The 13,061-nt window shown below is 35.8% G+C and overlaps 1 protein-coding gene across 11 annotated transcripts in view; it reads right to left on the bottom strand.

The window, feature by feature from the left end:
- Positions 1–11,812: 11,812 nt before the first annotated feature.
- LOC106880572 (putative cysteine--tRNA ligase, mitochondrial) overlaps positions 11,813–13,061 on the bottom strand; it is a 32,938-nt gene continuing 31,689 nt past the window's right edge. For all 11 annotated transcript variants that reach the window (XM_089361701.1, XM_089361699.1, XM_014930591.3 and 8 more), the window contains one exon: positions 11,813–12,973. In XM_089361701.1, the coding sequence (XP_089217827.1) occupies positions 12,914–12,973 (60 nt within the window). In that variant the 3' untranslated portion in view covers positions 11,813–12,913. The remainder of the gene's footprint in view (positions 12,974–13,061) is intronic.

Genomic DNA, 13,061 nt, shown 5'->3' with positions numbered 1-13,061 from the left:
TCTCTCTGGACATTTTCCTCTTTCTTCTTTCTAACACAGAGCCATGCTTAAAACGCAATACCCCACCCCTGCCTTTTTTTCCCTTTTTTAAACTTTCTCTGAATGTCAGTCTGATACATTCACTATGTGCGTCTTTTTGACTTGTATTGTTTCTCCTGTTTTTTTTTTAAATTTTCGATTTGCCTATATATATTAGAGTCAACCTAGCTAAAATCAAAATCCTAATAAGTAGGAAGGTAGATAAAACACAAACCCCTTCAGGTAGATGGCCCTGCTCAGTATGTAGAAAAGGAGTAGGTAGTAACTCTATAAGATGTACCCGGTGCAAGCTATGGACACATAAGAGGTGCAGCAACATCAAAGGCAGGTTAACTAGGAAGTTAGTTTTTGTTTGTGGCAGATGTTCAGGTGCAATAAAGACTGTAAACAAACAGGAAACAACTTCTATCTCATTCCAGGGTGAAAAACTAGAGGTAGTCGATAGCTTCCGCTATCTGGGCGACCAAGTTAGTAGTGGGGGTGGGTGCGCTGAAAGTGTAGCTGCTAGAATAAGAATAGCCTGGGCAAAGTTTAGAGAGTTCTTACCCCTGCTGGCGACAAAGGGATTCTCACTCAGAGTAAAAGGCAGACTGTATGACGCATGCGTACGAACAGCCATGCTACATGGCAGTGAAACATAGGCTGTAACTGCTGAGGACATACGTAAGCTCGCAAGGAATGAAGCCAGTATGCTCCGTTGGATGTGTAATGTCAATGTGAATACCCGTCAGAGTGTAAGTATCTTGAGAGAAAAGCTGAACATTAGAAGCATCAGTTGTGGTGTGCAAGAGAGACGATTGCGCTGGTATGGACATGTGGTGAGAATGGATGAGGATAGCTGCGTGAAAAAGTGCCACACCCTAACAGTTGAGGGAACCCGTGGAAGAGGTAGGCCCAGGAAGACCTGGGCTGAGGTGGTGAGGCAAGACCTTCGTACATTGGGCCTCACCGAGGCGATGACTACTGACCGAGACCTTTGGAAATGTGCTGTGCGTGAGAAGACCCGGCAAGCCAAGTAAGATCGTTGCCAGTGCTCCTGGACTGGCTCTTGTGCGGGTGGCACATGAGATGCACCATTTTGAGCGTGGCCATTGCCAGTACCGCCTGACTGGCTCCCGTAGGATTTTCGAGCGAGATCGTTGCCAGTGCCCCTGGACTGGCTTGTGCGGGTGGCACATAAAAGACACCATTTCGAGCGTGGCCATTTTCGTGCGGATGACACGTAAAAGCACCCACTACACTCTCTGAGTGGTTGGCGTTAGGAAGGGCATCCAGCTGTAGAAACTCTGCCAAATTAGATTGGAGCCTGGTGTTGCCATCCGGTTTCACCAGTCCTCAGTCAAATCGTCCAACCCATGCTAGCATGGAAAGCGGACGTTAAACGATGATGATGATGATCTTTTATCTTGTTTTGTTTTTTTTGTACTTGTTTCAGTTATTGGAATGCAACCATGCTGGGACACCAACTTGAAGGGTTTAATCAAACAAATCAACCCCAGTACATTATTTTTTAAGTCTCGTACTTACTGTTCTCGTTTCTTTTACCAAACTGCTAAGTTACAAGGAAGTAAACAAACCAACACCAGTTGTCAAATGCTGGGAGAAGACACAAACACAAAGACATTCACACTTATATACACATATACATATATATATGGTAGATTTTCACACAGCTTCCCTCAAGCAAATTCATTCACAAGGCATGACAACTGCTCAAGGTGCTGCACTGTAAGACTGAACCTGAAGCCAAGGAGTTGCAAAAAAATGAGCTTCTTAACCACACAGCCATAACTGTACCTCTAATAATAATACAAAAAAAATGTAACAGCAAGCATTTCATTGTTAGTCATATAACTTGGCAAGTTAAATAGTCAAAACTTTATATATATATATATAATAATATTAGGGACAAAATCCAAAATTACAGGTAAAAACTCAATTAAAATCAATTTATAAAAAATTAAAATTAAATTGAGCTTTATAGATAAAATATATATAAAATATATAGTTTTAGGGAAAATAACCAAGTTTCAAGAACTCATCGATGAAAATCCACTATCACATATAGAAAAATTAATAATTAAAAGCACAATAAATGAGTATAATATAAAGTAAAGTAAATATCATAAGATAAATATAATAATAATATAATTATCTTATGATATTTACTTTACTTTATATTATACTCATTTATTGTGCTTTTAATTATTAATTTTTCTATATGTGATAGTGGATTTTCATCGATGAGTTCTTGAAACTTGGTTATTTTCCCTAAAACTATATATATATATATATATATATAAGAAATGATTATGACATATATATCAGGAGATTGAAATGAGCTGCACTATAAATGACAAGGTTAAAATGAATTAAAATTTTGCCAGTTGACAAGCATTGAATAGAATTTAGAATGAATAGTTGGAGAACTGATGAATATTAGCTGTCAGAGGCTCTAATGTAACAGTAGATTCCATAGTTGGGGAACTCATTAATATTATTAGCTGTCATGGGCTCTAATGTTACACTTGCTCCCATTTGTGTTTATTAGGGAACATCCTGTAGTGGAGCTGGCCAGAAACAGCTGAAGATGAGATCAATAGTTTTCTTCACTCAGACTGCTATAGATTAGTTAGCTGTTGGTTGATGACAATATAACTACATTGGTTAAGAATAGTCAAGACATGAGAATTCAATTTAGGCATGACAATCGAAAAAAGAAAAAATCCAGACTTAACCATTTCTAATATAAGCATGTATCTGTTGTTTGTGTTGCTTTAAAGTGACTGAGTTTAAAAAATAATTAAACAAGTACTTAAAAGAGAAGTCAAAACAAAATGAAAAAAAATGAGGTGGGGAAACAACAAACAAAGCTAATATACCTGAAAAATATTTAAACTGAAACAAAAATTTTTTGAGTTGCTTTGAAGAAAATTGTAGTATAAACATCGTTACCATTTCATCAAATTTTAATGTCCATTTTTCCTATGCTCGCCTGGGTCAGACAGAATTTGTGGAGGCAAGTTTTCTATGGCTGGATGCTCTACCTAGTGTCAACTCTAACCTGTTTCCAAGGTAATATTTCCTCATGGCCAGGCATATTTTTCATCGGAAACTGGAAAGAAACAACTTTGTGTGATGGTGATGTGCATTTACAACCATTACAAGATGTCAAGACATCACAAGGGTATGTGCAAACACACACACACATGCACACATGCACACACTCATGCATGCATACACACACACACACACACACACACACACACACACCCGACAACCTTCTTTCAGTTTCTGTCTACCAAGTGCAAGGCTTTGGGCGGCCCAGGGTAATTACAGAAAACACTCGCAGAAGGTGCTACACACTGGGGCTGAACTCAAGACTACATGATTGAGAAGCAAGCTTCTTAACCACATAGCCACAGCTCTGCCCGATGTACTGGGTATTCTGGATAATATCAATGACAATGATGATGATGAGGACAATAACAATGATGATGATGATAATAACAATGATGACAATGAAGACGATGATTGATGATGATGACGATGATGATGATGCTAACACTGAATAATTGTGGATGAAAGTTCACCACTCATCCACTAGCAATGTTTGAACACAATAAATGCCTTGTATGAAACTCTTAGCCCTTGTAACTTCTGCTGATTAAAATGATAATATATATATATACTCATGTACTGAATTCTATTTATCCTGTTTGTTCTTCCAAATCTAGAGAGGCTATGTACCTCTGGCCATTTGAGTTTCACAAGTTGCCTGTGTAACTAAGCACTTTGTAGGTGTCAAATATATATATATATATATATATATATATATATATATATATATATACTCTTTACTCTTTTACTTGTTTCAGTCATCTGACTGTGGCCATGCTGGAGCACCGCCTTTAGTCGAGCAAATCGACCCCAGGACTTATTCTTTGTAAGCCTAGTACTTATTCTATCGGTCTCTTTTTGCCGAACTGCTAAGTTACGGGGACGTAAACACACCAGCATCTGTTGTCAAGCGATGTTGGGAGGACACACAACACACAGACACACAAACATATACACACACACATACATATACATATATACGATGGGCTTCTTTCAGTTTCCATCTACCAAATCCACTCACAAGGCTTTGGTCGGCCCGAGGCTATAGTAGAAGACACTTGCCTAAGGTGCCACGCAGTGGGATTGAATTCGGAACCATGTGGTTGGTAAGCAAGCTACTTACCACACAGCCACTCCTATGCCTATATATCATCATCATCATCATCATCGTTTAACGTCCGCCTTCCATGCTAGCATGGGTTGGACGATTTGACTGAGGACTGGTGACACCAGGCTCCAATCTAATTTGGCAGAGTTTCTACAGCTGGATGCCCTTCCTAACGCCAACCACTCAGAGAGTGTAGTGGGTGCTTTTACGTGTCACCTGCACGAAGGCCAGTCAGGCGGTACTGGCAACGACCACGCTCAAAATGGTGTCTTTTATGTGCCACCCGCACAAAAGCCAGTCCAGGGGCACTGGCAACGATCTCGCTCGAAAACTCTATGAAGGCCAGTCAGGCGGCACTGGCAACGGTATATATATATATATATATATATATATATATATACTTTTTTTTACTGGAAACCATACCTGTCCTTGTGGTTTTGGGGGATGAAGCAAAGCGGGCCTTGCTGTCCACTCAAGAAAATACATAGTAAATGATCCTCAGGTACGCGAGCAAACTGAGTCCTCAATGTGTTCCATTTGCCAAAATGTTTGCAAGGCACCAGCAGGCTTCAAGGGATACATTTGAGTCCATAGAACATGATCACCAATTTATTTTACTGAACCTTCATATTTTCTTTATATGGGTATATCTTATATTACCTCTTTCCGTTATTTATTTCACATAGACATTGCTTATAACTTCAACTAGTTTCTTATTAGTTATCGGACACTCAATAAATAATGCCTCAGACAAATTAAGAAATTAAATTGAGTCATGTGGAGGTCAATATATCTAGTTACTACACACACACACACACACACACACACACACTATAACTTTTCTGGGAATATCAAGATGTTTCTGCATTATCATTGTCGTCATCATAATTTAATGTCTGCCATCCATGCTTGTAAGGGTTGGATAGTTTTATGGTATCCAATAACTTGGAGGACTATGACAAGCTCCAATATCTATTCTGGCATGGTTTCTATAGCTTCATAATGCCAACCACTTTACAGAACGTACTGGTACTCTTTTCTTGAAACCAGCACTAGTAAGGCTGTCAAGTAACTAGCAAGATAAAGAAAGGACTTCTCAACAGAATGGAATTGCATGCATATATATATATATATATATATATATACACACACACACACACACACACACACATATATATATATATATATATATATATATATATATATATGTGAGTGTGTGTATATATTATTTTAACGTCCACTTTTCTATGCTTGCATGGGTTGGATACACACACACACACACACACACACACACACACACACACACACACACACACACACACACACAGAGCTTGGGTGTACAAATGTGAGGAAAATTACTCAGTATATGATATAAAAGTTTATTTATTTGAACAAATGATTTTCCGTTTTGTTGCCTAAATAAATACATATACACACAGTTGCAGAGAAGTGAATCATCAGCTTCAAAAAATATATATATACATACATATATATATATATAACACAGCAATCTTTGTACTATCTCCAAAATGTCATTAGCAACAATGTTGATTATTTTGTTTCTCTTATGTATTTATAAAAATCATTTAAAATCTGTGGACTTTGCTTCTCTTCTCTGAATTCCTACAATTTCTTCTTCTCTCTCTCTCTCTCTCTCTCTCTCTCTCTCCTCTTTTCCCTCTATGTATGTATGTATGTATCTATCTATCTATCTTTCTATCTGTCTATCTATCTATCTATCTATCTATCTATCTATCTAATCTATCTCTTACTATCTCCTTTTCATTTTTTATCGCTTCCCCACCATCTCACCATAACAACATATTCAAATGAACTCTTGTGCCACTGTTACCATTTCACAACAGTACCAGCACTGTTCCATGGATAATCTCATACTTGCATAGGCAAAGCTCTTTCCCAGGTCCTCTGGGCAGTAAACCAAAGCACTCAATCTCTTCTCCATATCTTTATTCTTCCAGTCATACACAAGACCTTTTTATAGAGCCCTGATTTCACAATGAACTTTTTATCACTAATGGCTTCATTTAACTGATTTGCAAATTCTAAAAGACATTGTCTTTCTTTTGCATCTTTTCCCCTTCAATTGTAACTTTTTTTCTCTTCAACCTTCGTTCTCTCTCTTATTTTTTATTTCTCTCCTCCCTCCCCCTTTATTCTCTCTCTCTCTCTCTCTCTCTCTCTCTCTTACACATACTCACACAGTTTTGATAGTATTGCTGCTTATGATATGCATATACATATACGCAGACATATATATGACAATATTGCTTATGTAAGTATGTATATATATGTACATATGTATGTATATATATTTATGCATATATATATATATATATATATATATATATATATATATATATATGCGTGTGTGTGTGTGTGTATGTGTGTCTATTTATATTTGTGCATATATGTATGTCTGTATGTGTGTGTATTTATATATGTGCATGTATGTGTGTGTGTGTCTTTGTATCACTGTCTCTTTCTCACCCAATGTCTTGCAATTTTTCTATTTATATCTTCCGCCTTTCTTTTCCTCTCTCTCTATTTTTCTCCATTATATACTCTCAATAGGTTAATTGGCAGGAAAATATGAAGAAACGAAAGAGAATGATAAGGAAACAGGCATGATATTTAACATTAGTACAGTTTGGAGAAGGTCTTCTATCCCAAGGCATCATTTATTCTGATGTTTTGCCAAATTCAGTGCAGTGGGGCATTTCTGTGCAAAGAGCAGGGAATGGAGATAATAATGATAAATAATAATGATAAATAATAATAATAATAATAATAATAATAATAATAATAATAATAATAATAATAATAATAATGTGAGAGAGGCGATGTGAAAAATGGACATTGATTATGTATAAAGAAATTCTGTCACCACCACCACCACCACCACCACTGCCACCACCACCACCACCACTGCCACCACCACCACCACTACCACTACAACTGATCTTTATGCACCCCTACCATCACATCCTCCTACATCAAGCATGTGCATTGCTTTGATGTCAGCCTCTCAGGAGACTCTGATTAATAGGGGACACATGCATGACCAACGAGACTATTAAATAACAGAATAGAAGAAGGGTAGGGGTTCCTGTGGTTGTGGTGAGGGTATGAGAGTGAGAAGCCCCCTAAATACCCCTTGAAAAAGTTTACTAATGGTATCTATCAATCATCCATCTCATAGAAAGCATGCCTTAACCATTGGAAATAAGTTGTTCTTAATGAAATCTCAGCAACTTAGTCAGAAATGAGCCAACGTGAGAGAGAGAGAGAGAGAGAGAGAGAGAGAGAGAGAGAGAGAGAGAGAAAGAGAAAGAGAGAGAGAGAGAGAGAAAGAGAGAGAGAGAGAGAGAGAGAGAGAGAGAGAGAGAGAGAGAGAGAGGGTAAGAAAGAAATATTTCCTTTAATATTAATGAGGAATTTGTGTGTGTGTGTGTGTATATACAAATGTATCTAAATACACACACATGCACACATAGCTATAAAAACATGTACAAACACACATATGTACATATATAAATATATGAATACACATTAACATATATAATATACTACATATCTTTGTATATGTATATATATACGTAAAATACACCCAAGACACTCTTTTAAGTGGTTGGCATTAGGAAAGGCATCAAACTATAAAAACCACGTCACAATAAACAGTTGGAGTCTGGACAGCTCCTTGCCAGCAAGCTCCATGTCAAGCCATCTAACCCATGCCAGCATGGAAAGAGGACACTAAACGATGATGATGATATATATACTATTTTTGTGAGTAACACTTTAGTGTTTGAAGCTGTTGAATTTGTTCCAGTTTATAAGATTTGCTTTCAAAATCATCTGACACGAGCTGGAGGCGTTCTGTTTAAGTTTTGTATTTGTTTCATAATGTTTAATGAAAGTTTAAAGTTTTCTAAATTATTTAAATGGAGTGTGGACAGATTTCTTCAAGGAATACCAGATAAGCCACCCATACCTGGATACAACTCACTCAACAAGAACTTACTACTTGAATGGACCATAAACAAAACTTGACTTAAAAAGGATTTAGATAATCCTATCAGATGGTGCTATTAAGTTAGACATGGCCTGGACCAATCTTTGGTCAAAACATATCTAAGTTTATCTAAGTTTATCCAACAGTGTCTCTACTTCCTTGCTGTAACAGAGTCTCTACTGCATTCTTCTGTTTGTCCTTTGTATTTGAAAGTTGATTCTGCTTTCTTAATGCTTAACTAATCTTTTCTTATCTTACTTATAATTAAATACAATGTTTCACATTGGTCACACTGGCATAGGGAAGCTGAAACAACAAACAGAGTGGGAGTGAGTAACAGTCAGAGATACTCAATGATAACAAACTGTAGTTACTTTTAATTTAAAATTAAAAAAATTTATGTTAATTGAAGATGAATATCTGCCTCTTGAGGTCGTAGCTATTTTGATGTAAATTTTTTTTTCTACTGAACCAAATCTCAAACTATTTATGCCAAAGTGTCGCTGAAGAGGTGTCCTCTTTAAAACTATTAACAGTTTGCAATTTATTTGAGAGCTGAATTAGTAGTCAAGCCTGGAAGCTGCTGTGATTGACGAAATGGTGAACTTAAGAATATATTCAACCACAGTAGTGGTTGAATGATATATATATATATATATATATATATATACATACACACACATACATATATTACATGGACAATAATATTCTAAATCGAGGCATTACACCCATATTTGATTGTTCAAGTGCTTCAATTCTGTGTATGTACATATATTCACTTGATTGCTGAACTTTATCAGTGGTTTCTCCCATTGTTTTGATGCACAATTTTCTGTCATTAATGAGACTGTAGGTATCTTTGATGATACAGGTATGCTAATTTATATATATATATATATATATATATGTGTGTGTGTTGTTGTACTTGGGGATGGTCATATTGCCAGTTTAGCCAATAAAAACACACGCACTGTATATTTGGTGTTAATTTGCTCCAGCTTTATATTATATTACATTAATCCTATTTCAGCCAGAGTTCTTTCGTCACACTTCTGTCACCACATCAGTGGTCCTTTGCTTTCTTCTTTCTTATGTGTGTCCCACCTTGCTAACTATCATAGACACACATTGAGGGATACGCATGCGTAGACACATACAATAGGAATACAAAATACAAAATGGCCGATAGTTAGCAAGGTGGGACACACATAAGAAAGAAGAAAGCAAAGGACCACTGATGAGGTCAGAAGTGTGATGAAAGAACTCTGGCCGAAATAGGATTAATGTAATATAATGTAATATAAAGCTGAAGCAAATTAGCACCAAATATACAGTACGTGTGTTTTTATTGGCTAAACTAGCAATATGACCATCCCCAAGTACAACATCTGTTTCAACACACGATTTCACATCAAAAATCTTGCAAAACAAATATATATATATATATTTTGCTTATATATTGACTAATACTAATTTAGAATTGCTTGGTACTTTTTTGTAGAGTACATATTTATTATACATTTACAAGAGAGTTGATAATGACTTCTAAGTTTAAGATTCAGCCTGCTAGCCTTTGACTGTCTGATAAATGCAGTAGACTGAAACTTCAAAGTCACTGTCACCTGTCTTTTGTTAAATATTATGTGTGTATATTGTGACAAAATCGTCATTGTTGTCATTATAATATTTTGAATGATCATTGTCACTCACTATTGTCATAATCACCAATAACAGCATTGCAATTTCCAGCACAATCAATCATAATCGTTTTAATGTTCTTTTAGAACTCTCTTTTACTTGTTTCAGTCATTTGACTGCAGCCATGCTGGAGCACCGCCTTTAGTCGAGCAAATCGACCCCAGGACTTATTCTTTGGAAGCCTAGTACTTATTCTATCGGACTCTTTTGCCGAACTGCTAAGTTACGGGGATGTAAACACACCACCATCGGTTGTCAAGCGATGGTGGGGGGACAAACACAGACACACAAACACACATACATATACATATATATATATATATATATATATATATACGACGGGCTTCTTTCAGTTTCCGTCTACCAAATCCACTCACAAGGCTTTGGTCAGCCCAAGGCTATAGTAGAAGACACTTGCCCAAGGTGCCACGCAGTGGGACTGAACTCGGAACCATGTGGTTGGTAGGCAAGCTACTTACCACACAGCCACTCCTACGCCTATATATATATATATATATATATATATATATATATATATATATATATAAAAACATATATATATATATATATATATATATATATAAACACATATATATATATATATATAAACACACATATATATATATATATATATATATATATATACATACATACACACACATACATATATTACATGGTGTATATTTTTGTTGAAATGGATTGGATAGGTTTGCAGTTGAGCAAATGCATCTTAATCCTGTATTGGCTCGTCAGTGAAGACTAATGTTTAAACTGACACAGGACCAAACTATCAAACAAGAAGGAAGTTCATAAGCAAACCTCCAAATAGCCACTTGATCTGTTAGAAATAGCAGTCAAATCTCCCTCAAATTTCATCCTACTGTACTATTGGCAGAACATATTGTCAAGCCCTAGGTATATTGTGATTGTAAAAAATAAGAGGGATGGCTATGGCTGGAATACCTTTGATCAGAGGACTGTTAGATCACAACTAAGCTGGTACTAAACACCAATCAAGAGGCTAGCAATTCATGTCTTGTCACCAGTTCACATAACTCCCAATGGTTAAGTCCACCTTATTTTAATGAGACTGCAAGGACAGTATAGTCCTCCAAGTTTAAACACTTACTACAGAATTAAGGAATGTTTGACATTTAGGTTTAGATTAAGGTCAACAGATGCCCAAAACACAGCCCTTAAATGATTTCCCCATAATCTTTCCATTAACTGACAACATAATAGTGTTATATATCTAACTGTATTAAATATAACCTGTTTGTTTAAATTTTATTCATTTGACACTCTTGCAAACCTACCTATCCATTCCTCCTGTCAAATCCTCTGAACCGCTTCCCTTATGTTCCGTTCTCTGTAACTTGAGGGTATGCCCTGACACTTCTTCACTTTCTTTTCTTTTCCAGCTCGGGTAGCCATGTACCTCTTCTATTGCAAGACATCTGTTCCTGTCCCTTTGTTATACTTCAACCTTACATCACCTGGCATAAATCCACCCCCCTCAATACTAAAACCTCTCATTTGAGGGTGTGTAGTATTAACGGATGCGACTTGCCTTGCAAGTTACTTTGTGACATCATTAATGTTGGTGCTACATAAAAGGCACCGGTGCAAACTGTAATGTGGTTGACCTTACAAAGGGCATCCAGTTGTAGAAACCATGGCAAAGTAAACAGTAGAGCATGGTGCAGGTTTCTGGTTTGTTGGTTCCTGTCAAACCATCCAGCATATACTAGTACAGAAAAGCAGATGTTAAATGGTGATGATGATGACTAAATAACAAGTAACATAAAAAGGGAAAAATTCGACATTTTTTTATTCATAAAAATACAAATATTTCTTCTTACAATATTTATTATTGGTGGTGAATTTTTGTGAAAAAATATTCTAATGAAGAAACATCATTAATTGTATGAAACAAAACATCTTTTATTCCAATGATTTCTTCCAAAATCTACAGCTCACTATCCATTGTTGAATTTCTTTTTTTAGGTATTCTAAATTATGCTGTGTCCTATATAAACACGTATTTTATCTAATTAATCATGTTGCTGATTAATGTACAATATGCAAATTAGTTATACACTGATATGCTACCATTACACACACACAAATACATAAGTATATATAGATGAATATATACACAAAGGCACACAACACTGACTTTCCAGACACTGGTGGTCTAGAACCTCTTATAATCTGCATTAGTTTATGAGTAGGAACTTCAAATTCCTGCAGCCACCAGACAAATTTACTGTGTGGCCCTGTTTCACAGTACCTTGCACAGTACAGTATTAATAAAATTGTATCATTTATACTAATGTATAGGTACAGTAATATTTATTTAATTTAGAGATGACCACCCTTAGTTTGGGAAAATCAATAATCTGGAAAGGTCTTGGAACTGAAGGTTCCAGAAATTGATGTGTGTGTCTGTATATGTGTGTGCATGTGCATGTAGTCTTAATTATTTTTCTGTTTATTTAAAAGAAAAATAAGAGGTTTCCACTTTGTCTGCAATCTTCACAGATGAGGCTTTCAAATAAATAACTAGATTTATGCACATTAGCCAAGTTTCATATATTTTATGTCCAGCCAATCTCTCATATCACTGATTTCTTATTATCACAGTTTCATTTAAAAATATTACCTGTATTTTTATAATTTTTATTTTAATTTATGCATTTCTTCTTCTGTCTTGTCACTTCTATTAATATTCAATTCACATCCAGGATGCTTTATAGGAAAATTTAAATCAATTCCAAGATCTGACAAGTACTTTACCAGGAAGGTAGAAAAAAAAAATCTGGATACCAAGTTGAACAGCAGAATGTGCAGGGTCATAAACTCCACACTGCGAGTATTTTTTTTTTTTGTCTGAAGATCTAATGTTCAACTTCTTAATTTTCTTTTTTCTTTTTCGTTGTCACAATTTTCCATGAAGAGTCATTTTGATAATCCTATAAACAGAAAAATGAAAGAACTTCTAAATATAGGATGAAATTATTGTTAAATAGGGAGCATTACTTTTATCAGTAATTAAACGCA

The sequence above is a fragment of the Octopus bimaculoides genome, chromosome 13, assembly GCF_046866305.1.
Source record: "Octopus bimaculoides isolate indiv1 chromosome 13, ASM4686630v1, whole genome shotgun sequence".
Taxonomy (NCBI): domain Eukaryota; kingdom Metazoa; phylum Mollusca; class Cephalopoda; order Octopoda; family Octopodidae; genus Octopus; species Octopus bimaculoides.
Note: the sequence above shows the minus strand (reverse complement) of the source record. Positions and strands in the feature narration are given on the sequence as shown.